The sequence below is a fragment of the Strix uralensis genome, chromosome 17, assembly GCF_047716275.1.
Source record: "Strix uralensis isolate ZFMK-TIS-50842 chromosome 17, bStrUra1, whole genome shotgun sequence".
Taxonomy (NCBI): Eukaryota; Metazoa; Chordata; class Aves; order Strigiformes; family Strigidae; genus Strix; species Strix uralensis.
In genome coordinates, this window is record NC_133988.1 from 6,815,795 (window position 1) to 6,837,472 (window position 21,678).

The 21,678-nt window shown below is 44.2% G+C and overlaps 1 protein-coding gene across 2 annotated transcripts in view; it reads left to right on the top strand.

The window, feature by feature from the left end:
- Positions 1-1,075: 1,075 nt before the first annotated feature.
- Positions 1,076-21,678, top strand: part of UPB1 (beta-ureidopropionase 1) — a 36,129-nt gene continuing 15,526 nt past the window's right edge. Inside the window, exons 1-3 of one of the 2 annotated variants that reach the window (XM_074887561.1) lie at positions 1,076-1,115; positions 17,828-17,961; positions 20,310-20,481. In XM_074887561.1, the coding sequence (XP_074743662.1) occupies positions 17,948-17,961; positions 20,310-20,481 (186 nt within the window). In that variant the 5' untranslated portion in view covers positions 1,076-1,115; positions 17,828-17,947. Of the gene's footprint in view, positions 1,116-17,827; positions 17,962-19,351; positions 19,586-20,309; positions 20,482-21,678 lie in introns of those variants that run through there. The other variant, XM_074887562.1, reaches the window with a different exon arrangement.

The following is a 21,678-nucleotide window of genomic DNA, read 5'->3' on the forward strand; positions in this document are numbered from 1 at the left end:
CTGGCTGCCTCATTTCTGAGGTGCTTGCCAGGGAGCAGTCCAGTATTCCAAATGTTTCCTGACTTTCTTTATATTCATGCCAAAAGCACTAACAGAATAGGGTGGAGATAAAAAAAATCTTAGACCCTCCTCAAGATCCTCCTCTAATTCCAGAAGGATCAAAATGCTAAAGGTTGCACTAGAAAAACAGAAATAGTATTTTCTCCCACCATTGGTAACTCAATGCCACAACTAAAGCTGAGAGTCAGCTGCTTGTTCTACAGCTGCGTCCTTTCTGAATTCATGAGAAATAGCATTTTGATTTCCTTCCAGAGGAAATATACAGTAATATCCCTAACTTGCACTGAGGCCTTCCAGTCTGCAGAACTAACCCATGTAACATTCATCTGCAACTAAATTAAACCCAAGTTCCCCTATTCCTTATGGATTGAGCCAACGCTTGGGAATCAAGGCTTTTAATCAGAAACCTTTATAGCTTGCTTTCTCTGAGCACTTGCTTCCCATGCAAGTTCCCTCCCACCCTAAGTTCCACATTTGCAGGTGATCCCTCCTTTCCTACCGTAAGCCAGACCTGGGAAGCACAAGAAGTTTATCTGAGATGCAGGGGCTGTCTGTTCCTTTCCGTGGTTCAGCACTACCTGGACTTTCAAAAGAACTGTAGCAACAATGTTCCTGTAGATTTTCACTGTGTGGCTGGAGGGAGGGATGTGCTCTCTGTATGCTAACAGCAGTCTCTGATTCCCTTGCAGGAGGACCTTTCGATCAGCATTTGATTTGGAAGCATTATGTGGGACACATGATCCTCCCAGGGAGAGTTTAATGCTTTCTTCCCGTCAAAAGCATGAGACTGCATCCTGGGGTCAGGATGTCAGTGACATGTGGATGACACTGAAGGCTGAAGCCAGCGTGTGAAACAGGTCTTGGAAGAGGCTGCGCGCTGTCTGCTGCACAGACACGGCCGCTCTCTCTGAAGGGAGGTCCTTGTGGATATAGCCATGATTTCGGTGTTTTCCAGGTGGCTGTGTTCTCCCTACACCGGATGAATCCCAGTGCTGTAAAACACGTGTCCCTGTTCTACTTCCTAAAGAGATGCATCTGCTGATGTCAGCTTCCAGGTAAGATGCACAGGAACCTGCTCTCTCAGCATCTGTGGCCTTTGGCCTCTGCTGATAGTCAGGCATCCTAAGGAAACTAGAAGTGACCTAAGGCTATTTTTTTGCTAATCCTTGGTCAGTGTTGCAGATGGAGAAGTAATGGCAGTTTTCCAGCAGGTGAGACCCTCCAGGCCAACAAGCCAGACAAGAAAAATAAACAGAGGAAATAGCATCCCTGCAGTAAGATAACAGAGAAAGGAGAGGCTGGGAGAGCTTTCTGCTGTGTGTGTGTCAGGGGGAAGCACAGAGCTTAGAGCTCTCTCTAACAGGAGCAAGCAGATGTTGAACCTTAACACAAAGGAAGAGGTTACTGCCTGGACAGAGAGGAAAGGAGAGAAAAGGAGGTTTCTGTTTTGCCCAGACAGAGTAGGAGTTGCTTTCTAGGGCACAGGACACTGTGGAAGGAAGATCTTGGGTCTAGATGTGGGGTTAGTGCTTTGCTCAGGGCAAAGCTTAGCTTTGCTGATTAGCACTGTTCCACCTGGTTGTTTTTCGGTCTCAAAAGCAGTTCTGAAGGTCTCTGTGTTGATGGAAACTGCTCTGTCTCGCTTGTGAAACCCATTTCCTGAATTCTTCCTCTTGGCCTCTGCTTTGTGTCCCATCCCCCCAGATCCTGTGGGCTTATCAGAGCCTCCACACTGCTCAGCGTTCATCCCTGATGGTGTGGCTGGGTAGTATTGTGGCGAGGCATCTGCTGGCTCTGTCCCTGTGCTCAGCAAGATGGGGAAGCCACCTGTGGTGCCCAAAATAGCCTCTGCCTGGGCAATCCAACCCAAATGGTGTTGATAGTGGTGGGGGATTCCCATGCCTGATAAAGAGGCTTTTGTTGGGAGGATCTAAGCTGAGCTCCAGGCCTGGCCAGCTGTGGAGAGGAGCAGATGGATCTGCAGTATAAAAATAGATCGAAGCAGACTTGTTCTGCCTCTTTTCTTCACCAGCTCATAGTACAGTCCCAGAGGTGCCTGGTCAGCTGAACGAGAGCAGAGAACTGGGTGCTTTGCAGCTGCCAGTCTGCCTGGAGCCCATTAGCTACTGTCAGAGACAGGAATTTATCTCTCTTCAGTCCCATTCGCCTTACAGCTGCCGTGTAGACAATCTTGTTTTCTCACAGCTGTTGGTAGTGTGTTACATCCCATTTCCCTGGGGCAACACAAGCAGGAGAAAGGGGCATTTCTGTGAGACACCATGTTCCTAAATTCTGCTATGCCTTGCCTCAAGAAGCAGAGGTCTGAGTCTGTGGCTGTGTCTTCTGGATGAGATCTCTGTACAGCACCTAAGGAAATGTGCTGAAGGCACTGAAGGGGTGCACCAGTGTGTCATGGGCTGTTTCAGCTAGTTGACTGGTAGATTTTGCAGCAGTCAAGACCTCTATGTATTGCACATGGAAATCTCACCTTTTCCCAACCCCAGCTACAGGGGGAACATTTTGGAGTGCTATGATCCTTGTTGTTGCTCCAAGTGACTTGGATGCTTGTTCCAATGCCATAAGTTCACACCAAAGCTCTGAAGTTAAAACACCCTCCAAAGGCATCTGAGGCTCATTGTCCTTGGTGTCTCATGTAGATGAAAATGGGATGTCCCTTGTGGATACCTCCTGGCCCAGTTGTTCATCCCAGCATTTTCCATCTAGGCTTAGAAATTTTTCAACACTGAAATATGATGGTTTTGGTCCACAAAAGCAACTACGAGGCTGCATCAGTACTCAGAACAGAGCTGGCAGGATGTGGTCCCTCTGCACTGTGCCTGCAGAGCGCTTCCCATCAGTCCCGAGACATGTGTTTGCATAAAACCCCCTTCTCAGTTGGCATCCCCACTCCATCCCCTCCTGCTAACTGAATAAGGATCACATAGATATTTCCTGAATGGGCTTTCGTAAGGCACTAATTTGATACACTCAGGGCATCTTCCTGTAATGAATGTTCCTGAGGTAAGGTAATTGAAGGTGCATTTGCATGGGTGGGTGGGGGGAACAGGGCAGGACTGCTGGCAGAGATCATGGGAGGTATAGAAGAAAACACTTTCGTTCCCGTAAATGCCGAGTGTGTTGTGTCTGTTTACACTCCCTGTCTCCCCAGCTTCTACCTGTGTTGTGTTTTGAGGGTGGCTGCGGTGCTCCTCTCCTCCTTACTTTTTGGGGGTATTTTTTCCCATTTCATCTTGTGCATCTGTTCTACTTTTTCATTTTTGCTTTTTGTTTCTTTGCTGGTTTCTTCCCCTCTGCCTGATGTTCTCCTGCTTCCTGAAAAGCCGCACACTGTGGTGTGTGAGGGAGAGGCACTGAGGCTGGCCATATCTCTCTGCACTGACATCCCAGGATACACTAGCTGATTCCCTGCTCTTTCTTTGAGGGAGCTATATAGGAGAGAGAAGGGAAGAAGGAGCAAAGAATACCACCATTGGGAGAAACCAGGTCAGAGACTGAGAAGTTGGGTGAAGAGGAGGTGTGCAGGCAAGCAGGGCCCTTTTAATAAGAAATTTCCAAGAGGCTGCAGATGACAGCTGTGGAGGTGACTTGCTCTTTCAGTTTCTCCTTTGTGTTTTGCACTTCTCAAGTGCTGCTGAGGTAGTCTCAGTTTTTGACTCAGACACTGCCTTTTTCTTTGTACCAGAGAAGTCTTTGACACAGAAAGTCTTTACAGTTTGTAGGCACTTACACCATGAACCTGAGATATTGCTGCTGTTGCACTGATATGGTAGAGGGGCCCAGGGTGAGAGGTGGGGAAGAGCCTGGGCTTCTTGCTCCTAAGGATCGTGCTGGAATCACAGCAGTGGTACCTACAGTCCTGGGCTTTGACTCTCTCTGTGCTCTGCCTGCATCTGCTGCCTTGGCAGATCTGCTTTCCACTCCATGCCTACTTGTTCTGCATTTTTATATTCATCCTCGGGGGAGTAAAAGCTTTGTAACCTTTGCCTTCCTGCCCTCTTCTTTCTTACCTTTCACCTAAGAATCACATCCTAAAAGATCTGCTCAGCCACTGGCTTTAAAGCACTTTTTGTCCCTTGCCAACAGGTTCCCCATGCCGCAGCAGCCCCAGCACCTGCCCCGTGCCATTTCCCCCGTGTCCCAGGACTCCTACCAGCTGCCCTCTCTGTGTTCCCTTCCAGCTGCTCACTGGCACAGCTGTGTCCGTCCCATTGGCACATGCTAGTCTCAGTAGATCCTTGTTCCTAAAAGTTACCTTGACTGAGTGCTCAGATGATGGCTTCATCCTAGATTTCCAGGTGCTACCACAACTTAAATCTTCAGTATATGCACTTTTCCTTTACATATGCCATTTTGTTTTAGCCAACGGAGGAAACAGCACTGCTGTTCAAGTGGAAGGACGGCCTCCAGCCTCATTCCTTCTGTGACACTTTCTCTTTGGGAAATTCTCCTTGATCACAGACCCCTGTGCTCTTGTTTGGTGTTGGGAGTCAGGAAACAGCAGCAGCACTGAGCCTTTCCACTTACCTACAGCATTTCCTTCTGCTTGCTGGGGGAGCAGAAAAGGGCTGTCTAAAGAGTTTGTTTTTTTCTGAGCAAGTTGGATTTGCAGAGTAGAGGCAATTGCTGTTCCTCTAACTTGGGAAGCACATGGTGAGGAAAAGATAACTTCTGAAGCCTGGGGACTTGGATTTTTCCTCACAGATCTAGAAACCCTGTGTCGTCAACTGCAGACAAGAAACCACCGGTAATGTGCCAGTAAACAGACTAGGAAGCATCTGCCTTGCATTTCAATAGCATAAACTTGACATTTCACCCCTGACTGTTTCTTTCTTTAGCTCCTTAACGTTTGGTATTTACAGAAATGTTTCAGCCACTAACTTGACATGATTCAGCTCACAAAATGACCGTCTGGTCTCTAGAGACTGTCATGAGGGGTCTCCACACATCATGGGGGAGCTGAGTGTTGCCCCCATGTTCAACACTTGGAGGCTGTCACTGTGCAAGGGTGGGAGGGAGCCTTCATGGGGGTTTCCAGCAGCACAGCAGGAAAGGTGAAATCAAAACTGGTAGCTCCAGTAGACCAGTCCAGACCTCACTTCCATCTCCACATCCCCAGTGGAACTCTAGATACAAACCAGAATCTGGACTAAATGCGTGTTCTGATTGCTGTGTTTTGTGCCTCATGTGCTTGGTGCAGGCTGTTAATGGACAGGCTGTACAGCAGGGGAAACAACCTGCAAAACACAGCCCTTCTTAAGCCCCAGATTTGGGCATCTAACTTGGTGTAATAATTCAGCAGCATTTATACTGCAAGTGCAGTGTGTGTATAGATGTACCTCCATTTTTCCTGATGACCACTGAGGGTCAATCTTACTTTTATTTTTGATTGTTAAACTCGGACAGGATGTTTGAGCTGGAGGACAGGGAGCAGTGAGAGCTCCCTCTGCTGTCTGTGAGCTTTCAGATTCCCAACTAACTCGGTCCCCACTCAGATTAAGTATTTTGCCAGGGTGGAGATGATATTGGAAGCTGTTCAGCCTATAGATGACTCTGTAAAGGACCCATATCAAATACAATTACTGCTGTTAATATGCAAGGCCCAGTGCATCTCACAGCACCCTGTGAGTAGCTCTGCAGGCTTCTGCAGTGCTGTGGTCACAGCCTGTGTGTGCACGTGAATTTGGGTTTGGACCCAGTGTAATATACCATTGAGAAGGGACAGACGTTGCAGTTTTGGTGTTCAGCAGAGGATGGACTAGACTGGGGGACACTCATGCAAGAGGTCTACCCTGATTAGGTAACACCTGTTCTGTGTCATCCTGTGGGAGCCCAGAGGAAATAAAATCCTGTTCAGTTTTGGGTAGAAAGCTCAGGTCTGTAAAGTAGTTTGTTCTGTTGAGTTCTCTGGTCACTTACTTCAGGCAAGTTTTCCCACTCTTAAATGAGATAGTGATGGAGACTCAATTGTCTTCACCAGGATACTCCTCCCTAGGGTGACACTACTGGACTCAGCGTCAGGACTAAGGCCCTTAGGGAGGTGCTAAGAAGTCCGGTGGGAATGGGGCACAAAGCATTTTTAAAAGCAGTTAAGCAACATAAGAGCAAAAGTGCCTCTAAATTACTCTGAAAATTTGCCTTATTAAGGTTATTAGCCCAGGTCCTTATTTGTTCTGGTGTAGCCTGAAAACATTCTGGCTGGTTGAACTGGACAGTGCCTTGCCAGAGTGCTTGCAGCAAGCTGGGTGGCAACTCTTCTCTTTCCTTTGAACGGGTCGGTATAGCCTCTCGCTTCATGTTTATGAGGCTTTCTTTTTCTTTTGGAGGGTCTTCCCCTCTGCTTGCTTGCTTTCTGTTTTTTCCCCTCAGCTCTCTCTCTATGCAGACAACATTCTGGAATTGTGCTCAGGAAGACATTAGTGTGTTTCTCAGCTGTAACATAATCGATCCTTTGTTATGGTACTTCAGTTAGGTGCCCCTGAAGGGTGAGCAACTCTGGTCAGGAGCAACAAGATGTTCTCGCTCTGACTGTTCACTGGCCTGGCAACTCATAAAAGTGCTATTTTTCTTCACCTCAGTTAAACTGTTAACATGTCCCAGCATGTACAAGACGTGGAGGCTCAATAAACCCAAAGGGCTCATTGTTAAACAAGGTAAGTCATCCTAAGAGGCTGGGTATTAGATGGCTTTCAATGCTTCCCTCTGTTGTTTGTCAAGGATCAAACAGTGAGGTGATGTGGCAGAACAGTCCGTAGCATGAATGGAAAACACTGTCTTCCAGTTCTCTGTAAAGGCTCAAGAATAGCCGCCTCTGTGCTTCCTGTGTCTGGTTGATGCTGAACCACCAAAGAGATTTTTTTCTGTGGGTTAAATTGAGCTCTCTGCATTTAGGAAGGGAAATGATCTTAAATATTTCTTTTGCTGTTAAGTTTGGCCCTTGCTTTGCTAGCAGCTGTACACATTGAACAAGCTAAAAAAGAATACAATATAAAAAAGTTAGACATAGAAAGAAGACAAAGGAATAACAGAAAAAACAAGCACCAATTGGATCGTGTGTCTGAGTTCATCCAGACCATATGGAAGCTGTGAATTTTAAGCAGGCAGCTGAGAGACAAAATGGTAGTCATTTTAGTTTTGTTTGAGTGTATGAAAGTGAGAACATACAAATAGGTCAAGCATACATGGGTGAGGGAAGCTGAAATCAGAGGCAGGAGGAAAGCGTGGGATGTGGAGGTCTGAACCGGGAAGGGTTATTGCCTAGGACAGGAATGTTTTGTCTAATGCATAACGAGATGGAAAGGTGAAGAAAGGCCACAGGCATACTATTATTTGCCAATTGCCCTATGTCATCTTTCCCTCTGCCCAACTTTAGCCATTGTTTGGTGCAGGCAGCAATACATGTGCATGCTACATCCATCCATCTTCATGATAGCTGGGTTAACTTGCACAATCGTCATGAATACCATTTGCAGGCAACTCTTATTGCTGTCCAGTAATCTGTGGCTTCAGGGTCCAGGCACTAACTGTGGTCAGTCAGAGGGTATTTTTATGCTGCTGCTTCTCTCACCTTTTTATTCCATCATTCTGCTAAATGACTGTGTTGTAAGTAAGCATTCTTCTAGGACTGATAATTCAAGATCTTGTGATTCAACATGACTAGAGAATGGTTCTTTGTACCTGTAGGAAGTGAGGAATCCTTCCACTAAGATTTTGCTTCTAGCCCTGGGGAGAACTTCCGCACTGAAAACTACAGCTTTGTGTACGCAAAGCTTCCCAGGCAGTTTGGTAGTGGTTTCTAAAGAGGGCTTGCCTACGGTGGAAAATTACACTGTGTTGAAGAAAGCTTTGAAGACCTGTAGTAGTTAACATGAAATTAAGCCCATAACGTGAACAGAGAAGCATGGACCAGCAGATGTGATAGTTAGTGTATCACGTTTTTGTACGCTGAATGCAATGTCCAAGGGAAGTGTTGCAATTCCTCAGGACCACAGCCTAACTTGGTGTTGTTTTGCAATGCTGAGCAGCCCTTTGGTGTAATTGCTTCTTCCCTCCTGAAGCCTGAACATCTGGATTTATGGCGACAAAAGCAATCCAGCGAGGAAGGAAATGAAAAATGGCACCCCTGTGTATTAGAAAAGAGTCTGGGTATGGTCTGAGTCACAGCACATGTAAGAGACACTCTGGCATCCCCCAACTGTCCCATCCCACAATAACATACCACTGCTGCTCTCCTCTGTTGGGAACTGCTGCTCACAGTGACTGCTTCTCAGCGTGAACATCTTTAAAAGCCCCTCTGCCATCATCTGTAAATGGTGATCCACCAGCCACTCTCCATGGGAACTACTGATATTAACCTCTACCATTCTGTCCTAGCATCAGTTTATTCATTAACTTTCTATGTTTTAGGTACACATCTGTTAATTTTCACCTACCACTGCCCACCTCTCTGGGGAGAACGTACAACCCTTGTGTTACAGGATCATAAAAAAACTATAGCTGGAGGGGATGCAGCAGTAATAGAGATGAATGCTGTCTTCCTGGGACAATTAGGAATTTTGGTGCCTCTTGAAGGAGCCATGTGGACCCTACTCACACATCTTCACCTCTGTTTGAAGTGCCTGACAATGCTCTGCTGAGTCAGGGTGAGGAGGGGAAGATGGATGGGTAGGTAAGCATATATGTGCTCTTCACTGATTTTTCTGATTAACGCAGGAGAAGGAGGCTGTGCTAGAGGGGCTTCCCAGGGCACAGCCTGGCTTGATGGAGGCTTTTAAAAATTATTTTATTTTACTCAGCTCCTGGAACTGAGCTGATGCTGGTGGTTGTCATTATGCTGGGACCAGGAGAAACTGAACTGAACATCAACATGTTTGTGAGTGACATGCTTGTGACTGCTTCCCATTGTTGAACAAAAGATGTAAAAGGTGAGTAAGCAGGTAGTAAAACATGGATATGAAGCCTTTGCAGGCTCCCTTTTGCTCTGGAGAGGAATCAAGTAGTGTGTGTGTTGGGGGAAAGATGTGTTGTAGGGTTGCCTTTTGCCAAGTAGTGCCTTTTTTTTGCTGCCACTGATAAAGGGAAAAAAAAAAAAAAAGCTCCTTTATTGTCACCGAGTGCTGTGAATAGCCTGTTTGATCAGTTAGCGATTTGATTTGGTAAGGAGGTTCTGGACTAGCAGTTTATGGGACAAAGTGCTATCCCAGCTCTTTATCCCTGCATGTCCCAGTTATCCATCACACACCCCTGCCACAGTCACTCATTCCCCATGCTCCTCTTTCTTACATCTGTGGGTCGACCATGTCTTGCAGATGATCTATCCAGGGAGCATGTGTTACGTTTCCCTCCTGTTCACATGGCTCTGGGGATGCTTGTTCCCTCACCAGTTATTTCTGAGATCCTGTGAAAATGTAAAGCATGAGGTAAGTGGAAATCTCCAAGCATGCAAATGAAGAGGGCTATGTATTTTTTCCAAAAACATTTCCTTCTGGTGTGTAGAAAGAAGGACCCCTTGTTCAGGGTCTTTCTCACCCAGAGTTGCTTCCTGGAGAAAAGCAAGAGCTAGTGCTCATATTGTTGCTAGTGAATTTAAGTATTCTCCCAGGAGATCCTACATATCTTTGATGTAGGCTCATTTGTTTGTGTGTTGGCTGCCTCCATCCCTATCGGTGGTGCTTTCCTCTCTCTCTTCTCCCATTGCCTTCTACCCCGACCAACTTTAAACGCCATCTTTTGAATAATCTTTGTGGACACAAGTTGCCTTAGCTGTAGTTGCTGCAGGGGTTGGGAAGGCTCCTCAAGCAAGGAATGTTCAGTCCTTGGGGTCATGGAAACCAGCCAGGAATTTCTGCTCTCCCATTCCCAGGGGCATGAGGAGCCTGCAGAGGAAAACCAAAGGTGACCATTTCCTCAGTTTAAATGTCATTGACCTGAACTGGAAATGTTTTCCAAGACTTTTCAAGATCAAGAGAGCAGTTTTGGAAATATGATTGGTATCTTGATGGAGGAGAAGTGATCATTTCAAATTATAGAGATCTTTAATACAATATAGGAAGTTGTCATTTGAAAAAAAAAAGCATCAGGCACTGTCTCTTTTGAGCCTTCAGAGTTTTTTGCCCCCCCTCACTTAATACATATGTGAGTCTTGTTTAGTGACAGATCTGGATATTAAATGGCCAGGTATTATTTCTTGCATGTATGAACATAAAATATCAAGGTAGGCTAAACAGTTAGCTATAAGCCATATGATCACTGAGGATAGTGTGTTACTCAGAAGAAGAAAGGAGGTGACACTGGGACTAAAGCTGTCTCTTTTCTGTAAGACTGATATCTTAACAGCTCTCATGGGAGGAAGGACATGTTCAACCTAATAGGATAATGGAATAATATGTTGAACATATCGGCTTTGACACAGACCAGCTGGTGGCTGTAGACACAAATAACGTAAGGAAAACAAATTTGAAATGTTTCAGGAAATGGCTATATTCATGCAGTGCAGTGGGGGGGCAGAAGGGTGCCTTGTGTGTAAAAGGAAAAAGATAAAAGCCCCTCTCTTCATCTGTGGGAGGAGTGTCTCACTCATTCCTGGAAAGGACTACATTCCATCTTTAATGGTAGTTGGAGCTATAAATTTAGTACTGTCTTCTCCTCTGGACCCACAGAACTCTGCTGTGAGGTTGGACCAAAGGTCCAGTATGGAGTCTAGTTGGTAAACAGAAAATCCCGAAAACCAAACAAAAAAACTACAGTTACTGTTAGAAATTTCCTCAGAAGTTATTTGTACACTAACTATTGCTCAGCAGGAAAATTATCTCCACCAGTAGGTCCTCCATAATCTCCTTCCTTCTTTCTGCTGCCTTTGTGCTTCCAGTCCATCTTGTCTTTTCATCTCTGTCCAACTGGTTTAAATTCCAGTATCTATAGACTGCTGTCCAGCAATGAAATGGTTAATGCAGACTTTTTATGTCTGTGTCTTTCCTTCATAAAGCCAGTCTTCGTGTTTTGGAGCCCAGTCAGATACCTGGGTGGAAGGTAATTACTCTTCTCAGAGCTTTGATTTCAGGCTCTCTGCGGACTTCAGCAGACGCTATTTCAGCTGCTCCATTCCATTAATGTGTGAATTATTTTCATTGAAACTGCAAAAGGTAGAAATGTACTTTTCTTTCTAAATTAAAGCTCAAATCCTGAACTGGAGCACGTCAGGCAAACCACAGCCAGTTGGTGGATGAATGCATAACCATAGATGTCAGGGGTTCTCAACCTTTCCTTCACCACAGACCCCCTCTAAATACCTTTTGTGGCCACGGACCAAGACATAATTCAAGATTTAAAGCACTAGACTGCACCAAATATTTATTTCAATTTTCTCATGAAGGGTCTTCAAATTTGGAGAGAAGGGGAAATAAGTTAATCTGTTAATGCACACACTCCTATTATAATATCTTTATTGCAATGACTGCCTATGAATTTAAAATAATAGCATCAACACTCTTCTCACTCAAATGGCCCATTTTATGGTATTTTAACATGCTATTTCTGAATTTGATGCCAATTTCCACATTACAATTTGATGAAAAGTTTTTACAATTCTTCTCACCTCCCCTCTTGTTTGTCTGTGTTCAGTTACCATATATTTTTGTTTACGGATCCAGGGCCACCACTTGGAGGAACAGACTTCAGCCCTGTTGTGGCCCTAAAGAGGGCCGTTGGGTTAAGAAAATGTCTTTAAGAGAAAAACCACCCAGTTAAAGCGGGTCCCACCAACCATACTAGCACTGAATATACTAGTGCATCAGGGCGCAGGCGTGGGGGGCAGGGGGCTGGAGTATGAGAGGAGCATTGAGGGGAGGGGGCTGTGGGAAAAGGAGGTGCAGTGCTTGCCACAGGCCAGACCAAATGTTTCTGGGCTGGACGTTCCCCACCCCTGCTTTCAGCCTTCGCGGATGCCCTGTGATGACATCGTGGCCCCCCAGGAGTCTGCAGACCACAGGTTGAGAACCACTGATATAGGTAATATGATTCTTTCAGTGCCCCTCTCAAGTCAGGAGTTGCTTATTGTGTCTTCAGGCAACATGCAAGTCTGTTCTGTGCTTACAACACAGCTGGCCAGATTTCAGTATGTCATGTGACAACCACAATAGATGGTTCACACTGCAGTGGTTAGGAACATGACACAAAAGAGTATCAGCAATGTAAACTGCTAACAAGCCTTTTGAAGATGCTGAAGATACCTAAGATCTTGAAGAGACCAATCAATCCTCCCCTTCTCCCCTTGGTTGTTGCAGATCCACTCTTGCCCTGGCGCATGCTCTTGCTCTCTCTCTTCTTTAGAAGTCTTTAGCTCATGCCGTTACAAGTCAGCAAGATTCATATGTGCTCAAGCAGAAGGATAGTAGAATATGTTATACTCTTCATAAACGCAGCTTCCTTCTTCCTTGTTTGCCAGCAGCATGTCAGCAGCAAGTCTCCCTTCTTTTGCAAGAATGGCTTTGGTAAAAGGTACAGTAATGAGATATACTCTATTGAAGAGTTATTTCTGGCACAGACAGAGCTGGAAGGAAGTCAGCATTACACACAGACACTCTTTGGCCTGGGAAGGTCTGAGAACCCTTTAAATACTTGGCTCAGAAATCGCTCTTTTCCTTTTATCTAGGATATTTTTGCTTTCCTGTTAAGTTAATTAAACTTCTGTTTTGTCTTCCTCATGCCCTTTTGCCAGCATCTAGCCTCTTCAAGAAGACACTAGTTCAATAACCATCATTTATAGTGTCATGCTTAGGTTACTACTGTTTGTTTGCCAAGTGCAGCTGCAACCGTCTGCCCAATTTCACATGTTGCTGTCAGCCAGATATTGGCCTTCACTACACAAATGTGCCGTTGAGGCTTCACTACACTGGGCAACTGATTTGGATTGCAGTGGAGTCTGCAGTTCAAGTGAAATGTTACTTCTGGTTAGCACCTTGTATGGATATTCTCACTTTGGAATAAGAATATGTTACTTTGAAATAAATTCTAAAGCAGATCAAAATATTTTGAAGCAGAAGTTTCCAGGCTGGGTGTCAATGTAAGTCCCTGTGTATAAAACCCCTGAATGCCTGAAATCTCGAGAGACTGTGTTCCTGAGTGTCTGGGGGTATGCATCAGCTCATTGGACAAATTCATCTGAAGGGCTGAATCCCCCTTTCCCACTTCTTAGCACAAAACTGTGCTCCCACATCATGTTGCAGCAGAGTGATCCCACAGATGCCCCCTTTTTTCTTCCCTTCCCTGCCACTCAAGTCACACTGCAGCTCTAGTTACTTCTGGTCTGTGGGAACCGTGAGTTGAATAGCGATAGTGAGAGACTAACAGGGAAGCATTTTAATGTCTTGGGGCCAGCCCATGCAATTGGCACTGGAGGTCCTTTTTTGATGGTGCTTGTATGTAGAGATCTAACAGGTTTTCCATAATAATCCTAGTGGTAGGAAGGGTCTTATCCTTTGTGACAGAGACAGACCTTATTATAATTTCTTGGTTCACAGCTTGAATGCTTTCCCAGAAATGCGAGATGTTGACTGTTAGTGGATGTTGTTATTCCTTTTGTGCTGCCAAGTGTGAAACTAAAGATTAATGTGGCCCTTCACTGACTGCCGTGTGCAGGCTTTGACCTGCCTGAAGAATATTCAGGGCCTATCCTAAAAGTTACCCGTGTGGCATTCAGTTCAGTGGGCAGGCTGTAGAAACAGCCTCCTTGTTGAGTTGCTTTGAATAACATCAAACCCAAACCCATACAACTGAGAGCCACAGTGGTGTACTGAATCATTTAATACTACTTTGTTGCTGGCCAAGCTGTTACCCAAAGCTGTCTCACCTAGAAAATAATGGGGTTTGGGCCATCTAATAATCTCGCCTGAAACAATTTACAGTTTTTTGCATGAAATAATTTTTCAGTGATTTTTTTTTTTTTTTTTTTAAGGGCTATATAAGGCTTCTGTATTTTGCATTTGGTTTTAACTGGGATGGTGCTGAGGTAGCTTTTTGGGATTACTTTACACTCAAATCCTTTATAGAGAGCTAAATGACTGAAAATTGTCCTTTTCAGAATTTCAGATAAATTCCCATTACTTTCTATAAGATATCCCTATCAACCCTATCAAACGCTTTTTCAAAGTTTATAGAATTCACAGAGCTTCCACTCCAAGGGGAACTCCTTGAGGATTTTCAAGTTAGCCATGTGATAAATTCAAGACCATCTTTCTCAAAATCAGATTATTCAATCCCAAATCAAATATTTGCTAATTCCATTCTCTAACAATATTCTTGACAGGAATCTGGCAGTATAGAAACATCATGTTCCAGAGTTTGCCTCATCTATCCAGATCTTACACTTCAAAATATCTAATTTCTGCAAGGACTGAAACAAAAGATCTTTCTCCTACTACAAGGGGAGGGACATCTTCCTCTTCCCAGATTGCACCTAAAATTCATTCATTTTGGTATAGACTACTACCCGCTTTGATGAAGGATTAGAACACTCTATTTATAGTAGGTGCTTAAAGACCGGGCTTCCTGAACCCGTGGAAAACAAATGCGCCAGATTTTATTCTTTTGTTCTTTTAATAAACTGTCCGTGAGATTCTTCCCCTCCCCTCCTTTCCTGCTGGTTTACTTGCATTCTTATATGTTCAGTGTTTTTCTCTTCTGTCTTTGTTCCAGTTTATCAGCAATTTACACACAGTTGTTTCCCAGACTCCATGATTTCAACAGCAAAAATAACACTGACCTTTTGAGCCCGTGAGCAGTCTTGTTGGTGGTAATTTAGCAGAAAGTTACAGTAATGAACAAGAATGCTGCTCTTAAATGTTAGGTCATTAAATGTGTTTTATAAGTGTTTATTACTTCTTTAATGCACTTCCTGTGCACCAGAGAGATAGCCATATTCCAAGGAAAAATGAAGTTTTTAATTGGCAAAAATGGTCAATTTGTGACTCTCTTCTGGTTTAAAGATACGTTTTCAGGTGTGATTTAGTCAAAGCAAGCACGGAGAATATTTCTAGCTAGAAAGACAATAGCACTAACAACAGAAGAACTCTTCCAAAGGTGCTAACAACAGAAGGACTCTTCCAAAGGTATGTTAACTCTTTGAAAACTGTGAGCTGGGCTTTTCTTGTGGGAGGGAGGTGAGGAGGGAGGGGAAGGTGGCTGAAAACTTACATTTCACTCCACAAACTTGGGGCTAAGTTAGGGGCTGCTTTGGTCCCAGGCATGCCTGAGAGCAGACAAAATGTACTGTCAATAATAAACTTCCACAGTTTTCAGCCACTTCCCCTCACCCAGCCCTCAGAACAGCAGGAAGCCAAAAGCAGATGACATAAAGCCAACTATATGAGGTTTATAATTTGCCTCTTCTACTCTATAGGTGATTGTACCTGTGGCTTTTGCAGAGTCCACGGGAAAGGCAGGGAATCTAAATGCAGACCGGAATTTTCCATCTGTATCAAAATCCTCAACTTCTGTTTGGTTTAAGTTTACGTACAGACCCATTTCTAAAACTGATAAGAATACTCATAAGTAGAACTAGGAAAAGAGCTCTTTGTCTGTAACCAGTGTAAGGGCAAAAAACCCCACCCCAAAGCCCCCAAAAACCCACCAGTTATTAGCAAGAGGTCGTGGTACAAAGGAATGACTTTAAAACAGAGAATGTTGGTTTTCCTACATCCCAGCACCCTTAAAGCTCATGTCTCAACGTATAAACGAAAGCAGGACAGAAAGGAAGTTTACCAACTGTCCTTCTTTTAGCTGTGTATTAAGTATCTTCCCTCTATATTTTAGACCTGTCTCCTCTCTTACAACTTTTATTATGCTAATTACCCTTCACTGCTTGTCTATTACACTCGAAATGTTTTGAATTAGGTGTGTTCCAAGATAGTTGTTTCGTATCTCCATATGAAGGCAGGGAATCAGTATTTGAGGTGAAGCAATGTAAAGACCTATTTCAGTGATCTCTTTTGCAGTACAATTCAGTACTTTATTTTGTGGCTACTGGAAAAGGACAGTGTAGAATGTCATTTTAAAGGGTGTTGCAGCATCTAGAAAGCAAGTTTAGACAGAGCATCAATATCATGTGGCCTTGCAGGACACACCTGGGTCCATGTCCACCTAAATCCCTTGAGAGGTGTTAATAACAAGCAGCATGACCCTGTGGGTGATCTGAAACAGTTATTGCATTAGGGACATGAGTTATGAATTTATTTAGCTGCTCTGGGGAACTCTGTGTGACCCATTTCAAGGAACGACAGGAGAAGAAAGTATCTGGAAACATGATTCGCCTGATAGTAGCAGGGTTTGTAAGAAGCTGGGTGTTTCAGAGGGAGTGTATGTACATACCACTAACTTAAGAAGGAAAGACAGAAATGCTGCCTACAGTCCTGCCTACTGGCTCTGATACGTGATGCTGTTCAGCCTTTGCTCCTATCTTGGGTTACAGTGGAAAGACTTTGTTTGTTTGTTTAAATCTTTTCTTGGGTCTTTCCCAATTTTAGCCTGAACTTTAGATATTAGTCTCTTAAATTTATTCTCCAGGGTGCTTCTGACTAATGCCAGGGTGCTATTGTGGGCTTTTGCAGGAACTCTTGGGAACAGTCTTGCAGCACAGAGTGTGTGGACCAGTATTATCAAATGCCAGTTTTAGCTCTGAGATGGTATCTGTGCAACACAGGGTTTCAACACAGAAGCACACAAGAACTGCTTTCTGTACAGATTACACTGTGTGGTCCTGACTTCTATATCTGACTTTCTGGACCACCCTGACTGAGGGCAATAGAGATGAAAAGCACACACGCTTCAGAACTGTTTTGTAGGAATTTTCCCTCATTTTGAAGAACTTTTGTTCCTTAAAATACTTATTTTCCTCTAAGCCAGTTATTACAGCCTGGGTTCATATCAAAAAGTTCAGCTATTTCCCAAAATAATTACTTGGTCCAGGTAATGCAGAACTGGGAAGAAGTTTAAATACAGAGGTTTGAAGAAGTCAAAACCAGAACTGGGATCTGGATTCAAGCATCATACTTAGCAGATAATTGGAATGACTGAGGTGAAACATTTAGACTTAAACCCAAGCTCTCTAATATGCTTTGTCTGGGATATGGAAGGCATCTTCCTTTATTAGGTTACTTTCCTGCTCAACATTAACATTTTGTGCTTTGAAGGTTTATTGTGTTGGCTGGAGTTATACCTTTATATATGCGTAGTCCCTATGGAATAGCCTGATCTCCTTTCATCATTATTAGTAATTCTAGGCTTGTCATTTCCTATTCACACACTCTGGACCTCACTGCGTTGTTGCAGGGTGGTTGATATGGTGCACAGGAAATGTACTGTTTTTTCAGGTCTCAACTGTTTGTGAGTATTCTTTTCAGGGGCTTCAATTTTATTGCCATGAAGTCCATTTCCTACATGTAGTACAATTTACTAAATTACAAACAAACAAGGCACCAATAGAGAAGTCAGTGAAAGTTCACACTAAGAATAGAAGCTTGAAGAGAAAAGTTCAGTTATGTGACCTTCTTCAGGAGCTGGATACAAAATAGACCTGCTGTTTTTCCCTTTAATTTGCAGTCCAGGCAGAAAAGAACTTGCACAGTTCCCAGAGAAACCCAGGCCCTTCTGTTTGTTTCTACGAATCCTCCAGAAATGCTTTATCTGTTGACCTCCTGGGTATGCTGATACAGAAATGAACTTACATGGTCTCCTAATTTCCCTCCTGTATTGTCAGCTGTTTTTCGCATTGATCTCCTGTTCTGCAATGTTTAAAGATCTGCCAGCCATGAACAGACCAAGATGTTACTGATACGGACCTTTAAAATTGGCCATTAAAGCAAATTAGGATCATCAGATGAAAAATACCATGTAAGTATCAGTTGCGGCTTATCATTGCCCTTCAGAAATATGTTTGGGAAAGAAAAATAATTCCTAAGAACAGGTTTTTAGGCCCTTGGACATGAACAGGGAAATGCTACACTGATGAGTATAGGGCAAACACTTACACATTGTACTATCTATACAGACTTTTAAAAAGTTCCTCCCTTTCAAATAATGGGGGTTTTGATTCTCCTTTGGATTCATCATTTTTTGCTTTATAACATACTATCATCCCTGCTTTTAGGTTATCTTGAAAATTCCCCCAAAGATTAAAGGATTTTCCCGACTGCTGTCTAAAAGAGTTAGCTCACTCTTTAGGAGTTACTCCAAAGAGTTCCTGCCCCTCACAAAGCAGCAGAGCAGCATGTCTGCCTTGGTGCACTTGGCATACAGAGTATCGCTGCAAGTTTTTGGGTTAAAAAGGGTGGATTAGAGCAAAAGAATCACATATTTCAAAATGCCTTGATGAAACCAGACTATCCCTGGACACTTTCTGTTTAAAGTTAAATATTAGACGCTCTCTTCCAGACATTCTTTTTTTATTTAGCATAAAAGGCTTAATATTTAACTCAAAATACCCAACAACTGCGAATGCTAAGTGCTGAATGTTGTTACACCCTCCAGAAGATACATAAAGCAGTGCTTAAACTGGGTATGATATATTTAGACAAGTGTAGCCATCCCTGGACTTAGTGCTTCATCTGAATGAGAAAACCGGTTACCATGCTGTGAATTTCAGCTGCATTTTGAAGCAGAAGACAGAGACAATAGTTCAGTGGGAATAACTGGTTTAAACAGGGTGTCCGCTTGGTACCTGCAGAAGGAAATAGCCTTTATTTAGACTTTTTGGTCCCAGATCAAGGTCTTAATTTGTTCAATCCTTTGTCTGACATTAACTTTGGTTTTGGGCTGAATGTCCAATTATATTTGGCCTCAAATCCATGTTAAAGACAAGATTATTTTTTATTACTGGCTCCTGTTCAGAGTCTTACTGCAACTAAAAAGGGCACACACATATCCGTGAAAACCACTGCCATTTGCTGACCTCCCATTCCTAAGCCTTTTTGTGAAGGGCATCGTTATAAAAAGCTCCTAAAGGCTCTCCGCTTTTAGATAAGGGTGAGGAGTTGGTCCAGAAGTGGCAGGTAGCCGGGAACCGCCACATTTAACCTCTTTAACCCTTTGGGGCATCTCAGGGTTAGCCGCCAGCGCACAGGGCACACAACCCAACCGGCCCTGCGACAACTAAAGGGGTCCGGGCCTCTGTCGCCACGGCGGAAAACCTTGGTAGCCCTCGCAGCGCCGGCGGTCAGCGGCACCCGCCAAAACCCCTCTGAGGAGAAAGGGGCGGGGCGCGGCGGGAGCCGCCCACGGGTAAAGGGCGCGAGGGTCTGCGCGTGCCTGAGGGTCTGCGCGTGCCTGAGGGTCTGCGCGTGCCTGAGGGTCTGCGCGTGCCTGAGGGTCTGCGCGTGCCTGAGGGTCTGCGTGCCTCGTCCTGTGCCGGGCGCGCCATGGCGGGAGCCCTGGAGTCGCTGGAGTCGTGCTTGGAGCAGCACATCCCGGCCCAGGACCTCGCCGAGGTGAAGCGGATCCTCTACGGGGGCGAGGCAAGGTGCGCTGCCACGGCGGTCCCGTCCCGTCCGGTCCCGTCCCGTCCGGTCCCGTCCCGTCCGGTCCCCTCCTCCCCCTCGGGCTCCGCGGGGATGCCCAGCCCGGGAGGGAGGGGGAAGGACTCAGAGGATGGGTGTGGGGGGTACAGGGCTGGGCTGAAAGGAAAAAGAAGGGTAGATCCTGTGGTGCTTGTGGTACTGCGGTGAGGTTAGGCTGTGGTGAGGGAACTGGGGTAGTTTGGAGGTAATCCAAGTTCGGTGGAGAAGTCGTGTGAGAAGGCGGCTGACTGGAATGAAAGACCTGAGGGGAATAGTTTAGAGGCGGGGGGACTAGGGAGGTCGTGGCTTTGGGGTGAGGGAGCTGGAAAAGTGGGGATCTAATGAGGAAAAATACGTTGTAGGGAAAGTGTGTATAATCTGGGGCTGGCAGATGAAAATTTGCACATATGTGCTCCTTGATTTCTGTAGCGAGGTATTAGTGTTTGGAAATCACAATCATAGAGGAGGACACTGGGAGTTTGCTGCCATGGAGAAGAGCAGCGGGATTTGCACATGACCTGGCTACTGTCGGACTGTTTCCTTGTCTGATAGTTGCGTATTGGGGCATGAGAGCTTGGCTGTCTCTGTAGGGGTAGACAATATTTGTGATCCTTTTGGTCCATTGCATTCAGAGCAGAAAAGGAGAACATCTCATCCTGAAATGTCCTTGTTTCCTGTTCAATCCAGAAAACTTAATTTGCCAGCTGCTGCTCTTTCAGCAGCTCAGGAAAGAGATTTTGATCTACAAGGCTATGGATTTGACGCTGCTCCAGAGCAATTGAGAAGGCCACGTATTGTTCGAGTGGGACTGGTACAGAATAAAATTCCACTTCCCACAGACACAGCAGTGGCAGTCCAGGTACACAAACTGGGATCTGGGCCGTTTGTGTGTAACTCCTCTTCTGTTGGACTGAGAAATAACACAGTTTGGTTGTTGATGTTAGAAACTCCATCATGAAATGTCTGCTGATTGCCTGGCAATATGGGACCCATCACTCTCTCAATACAGCATACTGTAAGAAATTCAAATCACACATTCAGTTTTATTGTTTCTCAGAAACATCTCTTGTGTTTACCTAGTGAATTGCCCAACCTGTTTGCCGTTTTTCCAAAGCTAAATATTTAATCACTGATTTTGTACATGAAAATCCTTTGCCTCCAAAATGAAACAGAAAATCATTTACCCAAAATCAAAAGAGATGGCGACCCATGGAAACCACAGGTGCAGTTCTTGTTTTAATTGAGAAATGTTCCATTATAGGAAAATCCATTAGAGTAAACAAAGCTGTGTTCATTATTCTTTGTACAGCAGTAAATGAAATCTTATTACAAGGTGGCCATCATCTCTTAACATCTTGGGCACAAAAGCACTGAGGTGACACATGTATAGAAATAGCCTCCTCAAAGTAGCTTTTAAAAAGTGAAAGAAAATACCACATTTATAAAATCTCCTGGAAGAGTAATTTTGTACAGTGACAGGAGAGAACATTTCTGAAATAATTGTTTTGGAAAGATTACCTGTCACAAATGCAGGTAGTTAATTCAGTAAATGAATCAAGTTTGTGGATTCTTTGTAGCATCTGTTGAAAAGACTAACAGTTATGTTAATGATTTTACATTATAAATAGTTAACTATTTCTGTAAATCAGTGTACAGTTGTTGAGTTTGTAGGTCACTGTTGACTTGTCTTACATCCTTATTTTTTTTTTATATTGACACCTGAAAGTATCAGTGCAAAGTGCTACACCTATGCTTATTAAGTAGAATACTCAAGAAAAAGTACTTTGAAATAACGTTTTTTGACTAATTAATAAATGCTTTGATGTTTTCTCTTGGTAATAATCTACTTCGCTCTTAGGACAGAGGAATTTAGGAAATAGTTTCCAGTTAATAACTTCTAGAGAGTGTCCAAGATGCACATGTGTGAGCAGGATTCAGAGCTAACCAAGGAAATAGGCTGTCCTTACCCCATGTTTTAAGATTTGGTGTACTTGACTTTGAATCCACGTTTACTTGAGATCATTCTGTAGGTTGTTTACAATGAGCAGCAAAATTA